The 19,008-nt window shown below is 47.4% G+C and overlaps 1 protein-coding gene across 1 annotated transcript in view; it reads left to right on the top strand.

Annotated features, from left to right (window-relative positions):
• Positions 1-1,277: 1,277 nt before the first annotated feature.
• The window catches only part of zgc:158659 (uncharacterized protein LOC791141 homolog), a 78,907-nt gene continuing 61,176 nt past the window's right edge, over positions 1,278-19,008 (top strand). The window contains 2 exon segments of the mRNA XM_046329101.1: positions 1,278-1,550; positions 5,509-5,725. Coding sequence (XP_046185057.1) covers positions 5,537-5,725 — 189 coding nt within the window. The 5' untranslated portion in view covers positions 1,278-1,550; positions 5,509-5,536.

A 19,008-nucleotide genomic window follows, 5' to 3' on the forward strand; every position in this document is an offset into this window, starting at 1 on the left:
CACTACTGTATATAGCCTCTCTACTGTATATAGCCTCTCTACTGTATATAGCCTCGCTACAGTTATTTTTCACTGTCTTTTTACTGTTGTTGTATTTCTTTACTTACCTATTGTTCAACTAATATTTTTTTGCACTATTGGTTAGAGCCTGTAAGTCAGCATTTCACTCTTTGTATTCGGCTCATGTAGAAAAAAAACTTTGATTTGATTTGATATCAAACATCTCCAATCCAAAATTAAATCTAGAATCGGCCTCCTATTTCGCAACAAAGCCTCCTTCACTCATGCGGCCCATCTGTAAACAGCCCATCTGTAAACATCCCATCAGTACACAGCCCATCTGTAAACAGCCCATCTGTACACAGCCCATCTGTAAATAGCCCATCTGTAAATAGCCCATCTGTAAATAGCCCATCTGTAAATAGCCCATCTGTAAATATCCCATCTGTAAATAGCCCATCTGTAAACAGCCCATCTGTAAACAGCCCATCTGTAAATATCCCATCTGTAAACAGCCCATCTGTAAATAGCCCATCTGTAAACAGCCCATCAGTAAACAGCCCATCAGTAAACTTCCCATCTATAAATATCCCATCTGTAAATATCCCATCTGTAAACAGCCCATCTGTACACAGCCAATCTGTACACAGCCCATCCACCTACCTCATTCCCATATTTGTTTTTGTTTTTCTGCTGTTTTGCACCCCAGTATCTCTACTTGCACATCCTCATCCACACATCTATCACTCCAGAGTTAATTGCTATATTGTAATTACTTCACCATTATGGCCTATTTATTGCCTTACCTCCCTTATCTTACCTCATCTGCACACACTGTATATAGACTTTCCTATTGTATTGACTGTACGTTTGTTTATTCCATGTGTAACTCTGTGTTGTTGTTTGTGTCGAACTGCTTTGCTTTATCTTTACCAGGTCGCAGTTGTAAATGAGAACTTGTTCTCAACTGGCCTACCTGGTTAAATAAAGGTGAAATAATAAACAAAGGTGTTCTTAATGTTTTGTTCACTCAGTATATAGCGTGTATTATTATTATTATTATTATTATTATTTTCCGCCGACTAATAAACGGTCACCAGTGCCGCTCTGCTCTTAAAGGCGATGCCCCTCCATATGTCCTCTGAGTTAGGAACAGCTGACTGCCAGGTCGCCTCCCCTTTAAAAATGAATTATGTGATTACATGTCGTCCCCTCTTCCTCTCCTCCCCTCCCCCTCTTCCCCCTCCCTGTCGAGCACATTGTTCTCCACTCCGCACAGGCCCGGTAGAGGAACTGGATGGTTTGAAGCCCCGGTTTAGTTTACGTTGAAAGGAGAAGACAAGACAGGCGTCGGCACGCGCAGATTTACCGTTTTAACGGCAGTGAAGCAGGGCAGCGAGAGAGGAAGGGCGTCCTGTCCTGTACGCGAGTCTGCTGGTAGACATGATGCTATGACCAGGGCTGGAACGGAGGCTCGGGCGCAGACACGCATCACTACCGGCCCCGCGAGACAGACCCACCCGCCTAACAGCCTGGCGGGAGAGACAGGGGTGAGTGACAAACTTCAGGGAAGGAGGGAGAGGAGGAGGGATGGAGGGGGGAGCGGAGTCACTTATTGAAGCTTATATCATGACTCACTATGGACAGCCTGGCTACTGTGATTGCGCGTGTCATATTGGCGCTGTGTGTGTGTGTCAGGAAGCTGATGTCTCACCATAATAATGATGACATCTCATCTTGGGATATCATCGCTGCCAATAATCAGAGAGGAGAAGAAAGGATCAGGAGAAAGTCTTGGAGAGAAAAAGAGGGGTTTCACTGCTGGATTGTTTGTAGCCAGAGGAGAGAGAGAGAGAGAGAGAGAGAGAGAGAGAGAGAGAGAGAGAGAGAGAGAGAGAGAGAGAGAGAGAGAGAGAGAAAAATAACATTCTCCTGATAAACTATCATCCCTCTGTCCCCGGAAGTCCAGAGCTTTATTGTGTGTAATATTAGGGTAAATAGCCTTCAGTAGACCTATGCTCTAGCTAAGCCTATGCGCTACTCGGCTGTCTGTCTCCCGCTTTGAGTGTCACATCAAATAAAGTATATTAATATGAGTATATTTATTAGACTAGCTGTTAGTTGGTAGTTTAGCAGAGGTCATGACTGACTGACTGTTTGATTATTTTGTTATGGGTTATTGTCTCCCGGTTCCCATCACATTAAGCTACAGCTCTCTGATCCAACAAGAAGCTCTGAGTGCTGTCTCAATGATGCTGTCACTTTGATTCTCGATGGTCAGTGTGTGTGTCAGAGAGCGGGGGACGGACGGGGTCTTATTTGTGCAGCTGCATGCGCCAGGCGGCCCGTGTCCTACTTTCTCTCGCGCGGCGCCTCGGTTCTTTGTTCGCTGCCGCTGAGCTCTGAGCGCGTCTGCCCTTGCCGCGGCTTCGCGGTGTGTGTGTGTGTTTGTTGCGTAGTATTGCGTTTGCCGCTCAGCCGCTTCGTGACTTGCCGGGGGGAGAAGCCGGGAAGAGCGGGGATTATGCCGACTGACAGGTCTCTGTTCCCGGAGAGGAGAGGGCGGTAGCTTCGGTTACTACCGCTATTATTACCGTTATAAATCATTATACATGCTCCGTTATGACTGGAGACCACATGATATCAACTTCACTCACTCACTCACACACACACACACACACACACACACACACACACACACACACACACACACACACACACACACACACACACACACACACACACACACACACACACACACACACACACACACACACACTCAGAGAGAGAGAGAGAACAGGCTGATGATCCTGTATGAAAGAGTGACATCATATTTGGGGATTTAAGAGACCATTACAAATCACTTTCTAAAAATGTCTGCAGTCTATCGCCTTCTCTCCCTCTCTTGATCTCCCTCTCTCGATCTCTCTCTCCCTCTCCCGATCTCCCCTCTCTCAATCTCTCCCACCCACCCACCCACTCTCTCTCTCTCTCTCTCTCTTTCTCCCTCTCTCCCTCTCTCTCCCTCCCTCTCTCTCCCTCTCTCTCTCTCTACTTCAATCTGTTCTGCTCTCTCTTTCTCCTATACGTTTTAATGTTTTCTTCCTATCTATCTCTTCTTTCTTGTTCTCTGCCATTTTAAAAAATCTTTCTCTCCTCAACATCCAGACTTTATAGACTCTCTTAGACCCCTCAGTTCAACTGGATCAACTTTATTACCATGGAAATACTAGTGTGTGTGTGTGTGTGTCAAGGTATTGGTATTTATGAGGATCCCCATGAACCAGTCATCAGCTACTCTTCCTGGGGTCCACATAGTACAGAACATATGGTGCAGAAAGTATTCAGACCCCTGGACTTTTTACACATTTTGTTACGTTACAGCCTTGTTCTAAAATTGATTCAATTGTTTCCCCCCCTCATCAATCTACACACAATACCCCATAATGACATCACAATACCCCACAATGACATCACAATACCCCACAATGACATCACAATACCCCACAATGACATCACAATACCCCACAATCTACACACAATACCCCATAATGACATCACAATACCCCACAATGACATCACAATACCCCACAATGACATCACAATACCCCACAATGACATCACAATACCCCACAATGACATCACAATACCCCATAATGACATCACAATACCCCACAATGACATCACAATACCCCACAATGACATCACAATACCCCAAAATGACAAAGCAACAACAAAAAAATGTTAATGAAATGTTAGAAAAAATAAAAATAAACGCAAATATCACAGTTACATAAGTCTTCAGACGCTTTACTCAGTACTTTGTTGAAGCACCTTTGGCAGCGATTACAGCCTCCAGTCTTCTTGGGTATGACGCTACAAGCTTGGCACACCTGTATTTGGGGAGTTTCTCCCATTCTTTTCTGCAGATCCTCTCAAGCTCTGTCAGGTTGAATGGGGAGTGTTGCTGCACAGATATTTTCAGGGCTCTCCAGAGATGTTCATTAGGTTCAAGTCCGGGATCTGGGCGGGCCACGCAAGGACATTCAGAGAATTGTCCCGAAGCCACCGCTGCGTTGCCTTGGCTGTGTGCTTAGGGTCGTTGTCCTGTTGGAAGGTAAACCATCACCCCAGTCTGAGGTCCTGAGCACTCTGGAGCAGGTTTTCATCAAGGATCACTCTGCACTTTGCACCGTTCATCTTTCCCTTGATCCTGACTAGTCTCCCAGTCCCTGCAGCTGAAAAACATCCCCACAGCATGATGCTGCCACCACCATGCTTCACCGTAGGGATGGTGCCAGGTTTCCTCCAGACGTGACAATTGGAATTCAAGCCAAAGAGTTCAGTCTTGGTTTCATCAGACCAGAGAATCGTGTTTCTCATCATCTGAGAGTCTTTTAGGTGCCTTTTGGCAAACTCAAAGCTGGCTGTCATGTGCCTTTTTCTGAGGAGTGGCTTCCGTCTGGCCACTCTACCATAAAGGCCTGATTGGTGGAGTACTGTAGAGATGGTTGTCCTTCTGGAAGGTTCTCCCATCTCCACAGAGGAACTTTATAGCTCTGCCAGAGTGACCATTGGGTTCTTGTTCATCTCCCTGACCAAGGCCCTTCTCCCCGATTGCTCAGTTTGGCCGGGAGGCCAGCTCTAGGAAGAGTTTTGGTGGTTAAACAAATTATTTCATTTAAGAATTACGGAGGCCACTGTGTTCTCGGGGACATTCAATGCTGCAGACATTTTTTTGGTCCCCTTCCCCAGATCTGTGCCTCGACACAATCCTGTCTCGGAGCTCTACAGACAATTCCTTCGACCTCATGGCTTGGTTTTTGCTCTGACATGCACTGTCAACTGTGGGACCTTATATAGACAGGTGTGTGCCTTTCCAAATCATGTCCAATCAATTTAATTTACCACAGGTGGACTCCAATTAAGTTGTAGAAACATCTCAAGAATGATCAATGGAAACAGGATGCACCTGAGCTCAATTTCGAGTCTCATAGCAAAGGGTATAAATACTTAAGTAAATAAAATATTTCTGTTTTTTATATTTTATAAATTGGCAAATATTTCTAAAAACCTGTTTTCGCTTTGTCATTATCAGTTATTGTGTGTCGATTGATGAGGAAATGTTTTAATATAATCAATTTCAGAATAAGGCTGTAACGTAACAAAATGTGGAAAATGGGAATGGCCTGAAAACTTTCCAAATGCACTTGACATTTCAACGTCACACAGACTCCATATCAATATCGAGGTCTAATACATAACACAGTGTAAATTACAATATATATAAAATGGCTGTCTCTTCAAAGTCCCCTTTGTGCAGTAAGGTGTTCTTTAATCTGTTTTATAGCTAGCCTGAGTTTCCTGGGGTGGCAGAGAGTTCCTCTATTTAATATTATGTGTTTCCTAGCCTCTGTTCTGGACCTGGGGAGACCTCTGCTAGAGCGGAGTGTGTGTGTGTGTGTGTGTATTGAGCGTGTATGTGTAACGTGTGTTCTCCTCCCTCAGGTTGTGGTAGAGCCGAGTGTGTGTCTAGATGGCCCCGCGGCCATCTTCAGGGGAGCTATGGGGCCTTCACCTCATGCCCCCTAGGATCCTGGTGGACTGCTGTCTGCCCAATGGCATGCTGGTTAGTCTGGAGTGTCTCAGAGAGGCGCCGCTCACAAGCATCAAACAACAGCTGTTCACCGAGGCCCGGAAATACCCCCTGTACCACCTACTACAGGTAACTACACCCCCTGTACCACCTACTACAGGTAACTATACCCCCTGTACCACCTACTACAGGTAACTATGCCCCCTATACCACCTACTACAGGTAACTATACCCCCTGTACCACCTACTACAGGTAACTATGCCCTCTATACCCCCTATACCACCTACTACAGGTAACTTTGCCCCCTATACCACCTACTACAGGTAACTATACCCCCTATACCACCTACTACAGGTAACTATGCCCCTATACCACCTATACCACCTACTACAGGTAACTATGCCCTCTATACCCCTATACCACCTACTACAGGTAACTATGCCCTCTATACCCCCTATACCACCTACTACAGGTAACTATGCCCCTATACCACCTACTACAGGTAACTATGCCCCTATACCACCTACTACAGGTAACTATACCCCCTACACATTACATTACATTACATTTAAGTCATTTAGCACCACCTACTACAGGTAGCTATGCCCTCTATACCCCCTATACCACCTACTACAGGTAACTATAGCCCCTACACCACCTACTACAGGTAACTATACCCCTACACCACCTACTACAGGTAACTATACCCCCTGTACCACCTACTACAGGTAACTATACCCCTATACCACCTACTACAGGTAACTATGCCCCCTATACCACCTATACCACCTACTACAGGTAACTATGCCCTCTATACCCCTATACCACCTACTACAGGTAACTATGCCCTCTATACCCCTATACCACCTACTACAGGTAACTATGCCCCTATACCACCTACTACAGGTAACTATGCCCCCTACACATTACATTACATTACATTTAAGTCATTTAGCACCACCTACTACAGGTAACTATACCCCTATACCACCTACTACAGGTAACTATACCCCCTGTACCCCCTACTACAGGTAACTATACCCCCTGTACCACCTACTACAGGTAACTATACCCTCTATACCCCCTGTACCACCTACTACAGGTAACTATGCCCCCTACTACAGGTAACTATACCCCTGTACCACCTACTACAGGTAACTATGCCCCCTATACCACCTACTACAGGTAACTATGCCCTCTATACCACCTACTACAGGTAACTATGCCCTCTATACCCCTATACCACTTACTACAGGTAACTATGCCCCCTATACCACTTACTACAGGTAACTATGCCCCCTATACCGCCTACTACAGGTCACTATGCCCCCTATACCACCTATACCCTCTACTACAGGTAACTATGCCCTCTATACCACCTACTACAGGTAACTATGCCCTCTATACCCCCTATACCGCCTACTACAGGTAACTATGCCCCCTATAACACCTACTACAGGTAACTATGCCCTCTATACCCCTATACCACCTACTACAGGTAACTATGCCCCCTATACCCCTACTACAAGTAACTATGCCCCCTATACCACCTACTACAGGTAACTATGCCCCCTATACCACCTACTACAGGTCACTATGCCCCCTATACCACCTATACCCTCTACTACAGGTAACTATGCCCTCTATACTCCCTATAACACCTACTACAGGTAATTATACCACCTATACCCCTATACCACCTACTACAGGTAACTATGCCCCCTATACCACCTACTACAGGTAACTATGCCCCTATACCACCTACTACAGGTAACTATGCCCCCTATACAAATCAAATTTATTTATATAGCCTACTACAGGTAACTGTGCCCAGCCTATACCACCAACAATGCAGGTAACTATACCCCTAGGAAGAAACCTATACCCCTTCTGGCTGTGCCACCTGTTCAAATGTTCTAAATGACCAGCATGGTAAATAATAATAAGGCAGAACAGTAAACTGGAGCAGCAGCACAGTTGGATACAGCCCATCATGTCAGGTACCACCTACTACCTCCGAGGTAACTATGCCCCTCTATACCATCTACTACAGGTAGCTATACCCCCTATACCACCTACTACAGGTACCTATACCCCTATACCCCTATACCACCTACTACAGGTAACTATACCCCCTATACCACCTACTACAGGTAACTATGCCTCCTATACCCCCTATACCACCTACTATAGGTAACTATACCCCTTATACCCCATATACCACCTACTACAGGTAACTATTCCCCTTATGCCCCCTATACCACCCACTACAGGTAACTATGCCCCTATACCACCTACTACAGGTAACTATGCCCCCTATACCACCTACTACAGGTAACTATGCCCCCTATACCACCTACTACAGGTAACTATGCCCCCTATACCCCCTATACCACCTACTACAGGTAACTATGCCCCTATACCACCTACTACAGGTAACTATACCCCCTATACCACCTACTACAGGTACCTATATCCCCTATACCCCTATACCACCTACTACAGGTAACTATGCCTCCTATACCCCCTAAACCACCTACTACAGGTAACTATACCCCTTATACCCCATATACCACCTACTACAGGCAACTATACCCCTTATGCCCCCTATACCACCCACTACAGGGAGCTATACCCCTTTACCCCCTACTACAGGTAACTATACCCCCTATACCACCTACTACAGGTACCTATACCCTCTATACCACCTACTACAGGTAATTATACCCCTAATACCCCTATACCACCTACTACATGTAACTATACCCCTTATGCCCCCTATACCACCTACTACAGGTAACTATGCCCCATATACCACCTACTACAGGTAACTATACCCCCTATACCACCTACTACAGGTACCTATATCCCCTATACCCCCTATACCACCTACTACAGGTAACTATGCCTCCTATACCCCTATACCACCCACTACAGGTAACTATACCCCTTATACCCCATATACCACCTACTACAGGTAACTATACCCTTATGCCCCCTATACCACCCACTACAGGTAGCTATACCCCTTTACCCCCTACTACAGGTAACTATACCCCCTATACCTACTACTACTACAGGTACCTATACCCCTATACCCCCTATACCACCTACTACAGGTAACTATACCCCTTATACCCCTATACCACCTACTACAGGTAACTATACCCCTTATACCCCTATACCACCTACTACAGGTAACTATACCCCTTATGCCCCCTATACCCCCTACTACAGGTAACTATACCCCTGTACCACCTACTACAGGTATCTATACCCCTGTACCACCTACTACAGGTAACTATACCCCCTGTACCACCTACTACAGGTAACTATACCCCCCCATATACCACTACTACAGGTAACTATACCCCCTACTACAGGTAACTATACCCCCTACTACAGGTAACTATACCCCTGTACCACCTACTACAGGTAACTATACCCTCTATACCCCTATACCACCTACTACAGGTAACTATACCCCCTATACCACCTACTACAGGTAACAATACCCCCTGTACCACCTAGTACAGGTAACTATACCCCTATACCACCTACTACAGGTAACTATACCCTCTATACATACCCCTATACCACCTACTACAGGTAACTATACCCCTGTACCACCCACTACAGGTAACTATACCCTCTATACCCCCTGTACCACCCACTACAGGTAACTATACCCTCTATACCCCTGTACCACCTACTACAGGTAACTATGCCCCCTATACCACCCCTATACCACCTAATACAGGTAACTATGCCCCTTTACCACCTACTACAGGTAACTATACCCCTATTCCACCTACTACAGGTAACTATACCCTCTATACCCCCTATACCACCTACTACAGGTAACAATACCCCTGTACCACCTACTACAGGTAACTATACCCCCCTATACTACAGGTAACTATACCCCCTACTACAGGTAACTATACCCCTACTACAGGTAACTATACCCCTGTACCACCTACTACAGGTAACTATACCCCCTATACCACCTACTACAGGTAACTATACCACCTACTACAGGTCTATACCCCTATACCACCTACTACAGGTAACTATACCCTCTATACCCCTATACCCTATACCACCTACTACAGGTAACTATACCCCCTATACCACCTCCTACAGGAAACAATACCCCCTGTACCACCTACTACAGGTAACTATACCCCTGTACCACCTACTACAGGTAACTATACCCCCTGTACCACCTACTACAGGTAACTATGCCCCCTATACCACCCCTATACCACCTAATACAGGTAACTATGCCCCTATACCACCTACTACAGGTAACTATGCCCCTATACCACCTACTACAGGTAACTATGCCCCCCTATACCCCTATACCACCTACTACAGGTAACTATGCCCTCTATACCCTCTATACCACCTACTACAGGTAACTATACCCTCTATACCCCCTATACTACCTACTACAGGTAACTATGCCCCCTATACCACCTACTACAGGTAACTATGCCCCTATACCACCTACTACAGGTAACTATGCCCCCTATACCACCTACTACAGGTAACTATACCCTCTATACCCCCTATACCACCTACTACAGGTAACTATGCCTCCTATACCCCCTATACCACCTACTACAGGTAACTATGCCCTCTATAACCTCTATACCACCTACTACAGGTAACTATACCCCTACTACAGGTTAATACTACAGTACTATACCTAGTGTACACCTATAGAGGTCTTGCAGTTGCGTCACAAATCACCAGGTGCCATTTTGGAAGCCCAAAGTCAATCTGTTGGATGTCTTCCCATTATCCACATGGATGTGTGTTGCTGCCTCCTGAAGAGGAGAGCCCATTATTTAGTTGGAGGCAGAGGGAAAACCTATCAAGTAAGTAAATATATTTTGAAAATGATCAATGTATTATTAGCTAGGTGGCTTGCTACAGAAACTTAGCTAACTGAAATGAGCTGCTAATGTAATATTCACCTTTAGGTTATTTTACATAGTGTTGCTAGCTAAGTTAATTAAATATCACCAGCTTGCTAACTTAAACTTCATGTTAGCTAGTTAACTAAAAATGCATTTGTAGCTAGCTAGCTAGCTAACTAGCTAACATCCATGGAAGAGGGTGAAAGGATTAGCATTTCCAGCGGTCAGAATGGAGCGTAGGCTACTCTGGATAGGGCAGGAGCATGTTATGGAGATTTTCTCCAGTTCCAATCCCTAGAGAGAAACAACGGACAGAGATATAGCAACATAATATTCAGTGATGTTTAATTTGAGTATACTGGAGGTACTGGAGGACCGGAGTTGGGCTGTTGGGGGTACTGGAGGACCGGAGTTGGGCTGTTGGGGGTACTGGAGGACTGGAGCTGGGCTGTTGGGGGGACTGGAGGACTGGAGTTGGGCTGTTGGGGGTACTGGAGGACTGGAGTTGGGCTGTTGGGGATACTGGAGGACTGGAGTTGGGCTGTTGGGGGTACTGGAGGACTGGAGCTGGGCTGTTTGGAGGACTGGAGTTGGGCTGTTGGGGGTACTGGAGGACTGGAGCTGGGCTGTTGGGGGGACTGGAGGACTGGAGTTGGGCTGTTGGGGGTACTGGAGGACTGGAGCTGGGCTGTTGGAGGACTGGAGTTGGGCTGTTGGGGGTACTGGAGGACTGGAGTTGGGCTGTTGGGGGTACTGGAGGACTGGAGCTGGGCTGTTGGAGGAATGGAGCTGGGCTGTTGGGGGTACTGGAGGCCTGGAGCTGGGCTGTTGGGGGTACTAGAGGCCTGGAGCTGGGCTGTTGGAGGACTGGAGCTGGGCTGTTGGGGGTACTGGAGGCCTGGAGCTGGGCTGTTGGAGGCCTGGAGCTGGGCTGTTGGAGGACTGGAGTTGGGCTGTTGGAGGACTGGAGTTGGTATACCATCTAGCCCTGGAGTTTGGTATATCTCCCCTGGTATACCATCTAGCCCTGGAGTTTGGTATATCTCCCCTGGTATACCATCTAGCCCTGGAGTTTGGTATATCTCCCCTGGTATACCATCTAGCCCTGGAGTTTGGTATATCTGCCCTGGTATACCATCTAGCCCTGGAGTTTGGTATATCTCCCCTGGTATACCATCTAGCCCTGGAGTTTGGTATATCTCCCCTGGTATACCATCTAGCCCTGGAGTTTGGTATATCTCCCCTGGTATACCATCTAGCCCTGGAGTTTGGTAAACCTCCACTGGTATACCATCTAGCCCTGGAGTTTGGTATATCTCCCCTGGTATACCATCTAGCCCTGGAGTTTGGTAAACCTCCACTGGTATACCATCTAGCCCTGGAGTTTGGTATATCTCCCCTGGTATACCATCTAGCCCTGGAGTTTGGTATATCTCCCCTGGTATACCATCTAGCCCTGGAGTTTGGTAAACCTCCACTGGTATACCATCTAGCCCTGGAGTTTGGTATATCTCCCCTGGTATACCATCTAGCCCTGGAGTTTGGTATATCTCCCCTGGTATACCATCTAGCCCTGGAGTTTGGTAAATCTTCACTGGTATACCATCTAGCCCTGGAGTTTGGTATATCTCCCCTGGTATACCATCTAGCCCTGGAGTTTGGTATATCTCCCCTGGTATACCATCTAGCCCTGGAGTTTGGTATATCTCCCCTGGTATACCATCTAGCCCTGGAGTTTGGTATATCTCCCCTGGTATACCATCAAGCCCTGGAGTTTTCCCAGCCTTAAAGGCTTTTAATGCATCTAGAAGTTCCTCACCAGAGGCATTCTGTTCAGATGTTCATTTGACATTGTTAATAGAAAGGACATCTAATTCACTTTGGTTAGAGGAGACTGAAATGAAAACATCGGGGTTCTTAATTGTTTGATTGTGTTTAATTCAGGTGTTTTAGTGTCTTGTAAAGATGACCTGTATCGTTGGGCTGGAACAATCATTAGTCAACACAGCAGGATGTCTATACATTTTCCCCTCCTCTTATGAATAAACTTCTCAACCCATTATCATTTGGTTAGTATATGATAACCACTGGAGTAATGATGTCCTCCAGGCAATACGGACGTCATATCGTACAATTTGTGTTGCTCCTTTTCATTGACATGGCTAGAAGGGATGTAACTTTTATCAAATGAACGTAATATTTGACATTTCGTAGGAGATTAGGAGAATTAACATAGCAGGTTAGAATAAGTTTAGGGTTAGCTAAAATGCAAGAAACCCTCAAAAACTTCTGACTTTAATTTGACGAAAGCAGGATTCCTTTTAGCCAGGAGCCTTTTTTGGCCTATATTAGATGGATACATGGTCAAGACTTTCCGGTTCCGGTTGGAGCGAGTGGTCGCATCTGCACTTCGCTCCAACGGGTAGTATAACTTTTTCATTATATTTCATTATATCACAACGGTTTGATTTGTCTTATCTTAGCAATTTCTTCTCAGCTAGCTACATAGCCGTCTTTGTATCAAAGATAATTGCGTAATTATCGTATTTCGCCGTCCTAACGTAGTCTTCACTAGCCAGCTAGCTAACGTCCACTGATTAGCTGCACTGGAGAAACTATTACACTCAACTGAACGACTTGATTAGTTTAGTGTTAGCTAGCTACATAGCTGTCTTTGCTGTCTTCGTATCATCGTATCCAAGATAATTGTGTTGTTTAGGTTTAGAGTGTGTAGTCTTAGAGTGATTATCTTAATTTACCGAGGTTAGCTAGCCAGCTATTTGTCGTCCTTAACGTAGGTGACTCTGCTAGCTAGCCAACGCTAGCCAACGTCTTCTGTATAGAACTCAACTACCCGGTCGCATTCACAGGTAGTATCACATTTTCACTTCATTTCATTACAGTACAACGGTTTGATTTGTTTGATCGTAGCTAGCTACTTAGCTAGCTACATAGCCGTCTTTGTATCAAAGATAATTGTGTAGTCTAGAGCGATTTTCTAGGTTCGCTAGCCATCTATTGTCGTTCTTTTAACGCAACGTAACGTAAACAACACTGCTAGCTAGCCTGCTAGCCCCGAATAGCAACACTGCAGAAACTATTACACTCAACGGAACGACTTGATTAGTGTAGTGTCAACAACGCACCCACTGCCAGCTGGCCTACTTCAGCAGTACTGTATCATTTTAATCATTTTAGTCAATAAGATTCTTGCTACGTAGCTTAACTTTCTGAACATTCGAGACGTGTAGTCCACTTGTCATTCCAATCTCCTTTGCATTAGCGTAGCCTCTTCTGTAGCCTGTCAACTATGTGTCTGTTTATCCCTGTTCTCTCCTCTCTGCACAGACCATACAAACGCTCCTCACCGCGTGGCCGCGGCCACCCTACTCTGGTGGTCCCAGCGCGCTCGACCCACGTGGAGTTCCAGGTCTCCGGTAGCCTCTGGAACTGCCAATCTGCGGTCAACAAGGCAGAGTTCATCTCAGCCTATGCCTCCCTCCAGTCCCTCGACTTCTTGGCACTGACGGAAACATGGATCACCACAGACAACACTGCTACTCCTACTGCTCTCTCTTCGTCCGCCCACGTGTTCTCGCACACCCCGAGAGCGTCTGGTCAGCGGGGTGGTGGCACCGGGATCCTCATCTCTCCCAAGTGGTCATTCTCTCTTTCTCCCCTTACCCATCTGTCTATCGCCTCCTTTGAATTCCATGCTGTCACAGTTACTAGCCCTTTCAAGCTTAACATCCTTATCATTTATCGCCCTCCAGGTTCCCTCGGAGAGTTCATCAATGAGCTTGATGCCTTGATAAGCTCCTTTCCTGAGGACGGCTCACCTCTCACAGTTCTGGGCGACTTTAACCTCCCCACGTCTACCTTTGACTCTTTCCTCTCTGCCTCCTTCTTTCCACTCCTCTCCTCTTTTGACCTCACCCTCTCACCTTCCCCCTACTCACAAGGCAGGCAATACGCTCGACCTCATCTTTACTAGATGCTGTTCTTCCACTAACCTCATTGCAACTCCCCTCCAAGTCTCCGACCACTGCCTTGTATCCTTTTCCCTCTCGCTCTCATCCAACACCTCCCACACTGCCCCTACTCGGATGGTATCGCGCCGTCCCAACCTTCGCTCTCTCTCCCCCGCTACTCTCTCCTCTTCCATCCTATCATCTCTTCCCTCCGCTCAAACCTTCTCCCACCTATCTCCTGATTCTGCCTCCTCAACCCTCCTCTCCTCCCTCTCTGCATCCCTTGACTCTCTATGTCCCCTATCCTCCAGGCCGGCTCGGTCCTCCCCTCCCGCTCCGTGGCTCGATGACTCATTGCGAGCTCACAGAACAGGGCTCCGGGCAGCCGAGCGGAAATGGAGGAAAAACTCGCCTCCCTGCGGACCTGGCATCCTTTCACTCCCTCCTCTCTACATTTTCCTCCTCTGTCTCTGCTGCTAAAGCCACTTTCTACCACGCTAAATTCCAAGCATCTGCCTCTAACCCTAGGAAGCTCTTTGCCACCTTCTCCTCCCTCCTGAATCCTCCGCCCCCCCCCCCTCCTCCCTCTCTGAGGATGACTTCGTCAACCATTTTGAAAAGAAGGTCGACGACATCCGATCCTCGTTTGCTAAGTCAAACGACACCGCTGGTTCTGCTCACACTGCCCTACCCTGTGCTCTGACCTCTTTCTCCCCTCTCTCTCCAGATGAAATCTCGCGTCTTGTGACGGCCGGCCGCCCAACAACCTGCCCGCTTGACCCTATCCCCTCCTCTCTTCTCCAGACCATTTCCGGAGACCTTCTCCATTACCTCACCTCGCTCATCAACTCATCCCTGACCGCTGGCTACGTCCCTTCCGTCTTCAAGAGAGCGAGAGTTGCACCCCTTCTGAAAAAACCTACACTCGATCCCTCCGATGTCAACAATTACAGACCAGTATCCCTTCTTTCTTTTCTCTCCAAAACTCTTGAACGTGCCGTCCTTGGCCAGCTCTCCCACTATCTCTCTCTGAATGACCTTCTTGATCCAAATCAGTCAGGTTTCAAGACTAGTCATTCAACTGAGACTGCTCTCCTCTGTATCACGGAGGCGCTCCGCACTGCTAAAGCTAACTCTCTCTCCTCTGCTCTCATCCTTCTAGATCTATCGGCTGCCTTCGATACTGTGAACCATCAGATCCTCCTCTCCACCCTCTCCGAGTTGGGCATCTCCGGCGCGGCCCACGCTTGGATTGCGTCCTACCTGACAGGTCGCTCCTACCAGGTGGCGTGGCGAGAATCTGTCTCCTCACCACGCGCTCTCACCACTGGTGTCCCCCAGGGCTCTGTTCTTGGCCCTCTCCTATTCTCGCTATACACCAAGTCACTTGGCTCTGTCATAACCTCACATGGTCTCTCTTATCATTGCTATGCAGACGACACACAATTAATCTTCTCCTTTCCCCCTTCTGATGACCAGGTGGCGAATCGCATCTCTGCATGTCTGGCAGACATATCAGTGTGGATGACGGATCACCACCTCAAGCTGAACCTCGGCAAGACGGAGCTGCTCTTCCTCCCGGGGAAGGACTGCCCGTTCCATGATCTCGCCATCACGGTTGACAACTCCATTGTGTCCTCCTCCCAGAGCGCCAAGAACCTTGGCGTGATCCTGGACAACACCCTGTCGTTCTCAACCAACATCAAGGCGGTGGCCCGTTCCTGTAGGTTCATGCTCTACAACATCCGCAGAGTACGACCCTGCCTCACACAGGAAGCGGCGCAGGTCCTAATCCAGGCACTTGTCATCTCCCGTCTGGATTACTGCAACTCGCTGTTGACTGGGCTCCCTGCCTGTGCCATTAAACCCCTTCAACTCATCCAGAACGCCGCAGCCCGTCTGGTGTTCAACCTTCCCAAGTTCTCTCACGTCACCCCGCTCCTCCGTTCTCTCCACTGGCTTCCAGTTGAAGCTCGCATCCGCTACAAGACCATGGTGCTTGCCTACGGAGCTGTGAGGGGAACGGCACCTCAGTACCTCCAGGCTCTGATCAGGCCCTACACCCAAACAAGGGCACTGCGTTCATCCACCTCTGGCCTGCTCGCCTCCCTACCACTGAGGAAGTACAGCTCCCGCTCAGCCCAGTCAAAACTGTTCGCTGCCCTGGCCCCCCAATGGTGGAACAAACTCCCTCACGACGCCAGGACAGCGGAGTCAATCACCACCTTCCGGAGACACCTGAAACCCCACCTCTTTAAGGAATACCTAGGATAGGTTAAGTAATCCCTCTCACCCCACCCCCCCTAAGTTTTAGATGCACTATTGTTAAGTGACTGTCCCACTGGATGTCATAAGGTGAATGCACCAATTTGTAAGTCGCTCTGGATAAGAGCGTCTGCTAAATGACTTAAATGTAAATGTAAATGTAAGACGAGGTCGTTTTAACTGATCTGTTGTCATTAGAGTAGGCTTAAATTTTCGCTTAAAAATGACACACCCAAATCTAACTGCCTGTAGCTCAGGACCCAAATCTAACTGCCTGTAGCTCAGGACCTGAAGTAAGGATATGCATATTCTTGGTACCATTTGAAAGGAAACACTTTGAAGTTTGTATAAATGTGAATTGAATGTAGGAGAATATAACACAATAGATCTGGTAGTATGTTTACATTAGTCTGAAAATGCCACGATAGAGGCAGTGCTTAGTTACAAAGGGGCATTTTTACAGTGAAAAAATAGCTTTCCCCAAACTTGAAACATGGTAAGACTACTAGCTATCTATCGAGCTAATTTTGTCTAATTTATTGTAATGTTGTTGTTAACACCTGGTTAGCGTAACAGCTAAACTAAACTTGAAATCGATAAGACTTGACTTACCAGTGATGAAATGATCGTAGCAGAGCCTGTACTGACAGCTGTCTGGGTTCAGGTCTTGACGGACAAAACGGTTTCTTGGCTTTTCTGACAGTTCTTCAGTCTTATCTCATTGGTGTCACCGATTGTGTTTCATGATTGAATCTGTAAACATATATTTTCCTGTCGTCTGTCCGGCCTTCTTAGAGCAGCTAAATACTCCACAGAAAATGACGGTGATGAAAAATCAACGAGTTATAGGCACCATTATCATGCAGTTTGGGTTAGGGTTAGGGTTAGGGGGGGGTTAGGGTTAGGGGTTAGGGTTAGAGTTAGGGTTAGGGGTTAGGGGGAGATTAGGGTTAGGGGTTAGGGTTAGGGTTAGGGGGATTAGGGTTAGGGGGATTAGGGTTAGGGTTAGAGTTAGGGTTAGGGGTTAGGGGGATTAGGGTTAGGGGTTAGGGTTAGAGTTAGGGTTAGGGGTTAGGGTTAGGGTTAGGGGGGTTAGGGTTAGGGTTAGGGGTTAGGGTTAGAGTTAGGGTTAGGGGTTAGGGTTAGGGGGGATTAGGGTTAGGGGTTAGGGTTAGAGTTAGGGTTAGGGGGATTAGGGTTAGGGTTAGAGTTAGGGTTAGGGTTAGGGGTTAGGGTTAGGGGGATTAGGGTTAGGGGTTAGGGTTAGAGTTAGGGTTAGGGTTAGGGGTTAGGGTTAGGGGGCTTAGGGTTAGGGGTTAGGGTTAGAGTTAGGGTTAGGGGTTAGGGTTAGGGGGATTAGGGTTAGGGGTTAGGGTTAGAGTTAGGGTTAGGGGTTAGGGTTAGGGGGATAGGGTTAGGGGTTAGGGGATAGGGTTAGGGTTAGGGGATAGGGTTAGGGGTTAGGGTTAGGGTTAGGGTTAGGGTTAGGGTTAGGGGTTAGGGGTTAGGGTTAGGGGATAGGGTTAGGGTTAGGGGGATAGGGTTAGGGTGATAGGGTTAGGGGTTAGGGTTAGGGGGATAGGGATAGGGTTAGGGGTTAGGGTTAGGGGATAGGGTTAGGGGGATAGGGTTAGGGTTAAGGGGATACGGTTAGGGGATAGGGTTGGGGGTTTGGAGGTTAGGGGTTAGGGGTTAGGGTTAGGGTTAGGGGTTAGGGGTTAGGGTTAGGGGTTAGGGTTAGGGTTAGGGTTAGGGTTAGGGGTTAGGGTTAGGGGGATAGGGTTAGGGGGATAGGGTTAGGGGTTAGGGGTTAGGGTTAGGGGTTAGGGGTTAGGGGGTTAGGGGTAGGGTTAGGGGTTAGGGGATAGGGTTAGGGGTTAGGGGATAGGGTTAGGGGTTAGGGTTAGGGGATAGGGTTAGGGGTTAGGGTTAGGGGGTTAGGGGTAGGGTTAGGGTTAGGGGGTTAGGTTAGGGGTTAGGGTTAGGGTCACTCGGCTGTTGTCAGAAGAATTAATGCGGTGGTCTTCCAACATGGCCGCCAGGAGGTCAACTGCAAGCCCTCTATTTACCTCTCCACACCTGTACCCTCTACACACCTGTACCCTCTACACACCTGTACCCTCTACTACACCTGTACCCTCTACTGTACCCTCTACACACCTGTACCCTCTACTACACCTGTACCCTCTACACACCTGTACCCTCTACTACACCTGTACCCTCTACTACACCTGTACCCTCTACACA

Source organism: Oncorhynchus gorbuscha, linkage group LG25 (assembly GCF_021184085.1).
Source record: "Oncorhynchus gorbuscha isolate QuinsamMale2020 ecotype Even-year linkage group LG25, OgorEven_v1.0, whole genome shotgun sequence".
NCBI lineage: Eukaryota > Metazoa > Chordata > Actinopteri > Salmoniformes > Salmonidae > Oncorhynchus > Oncorhynchus gorbuscha.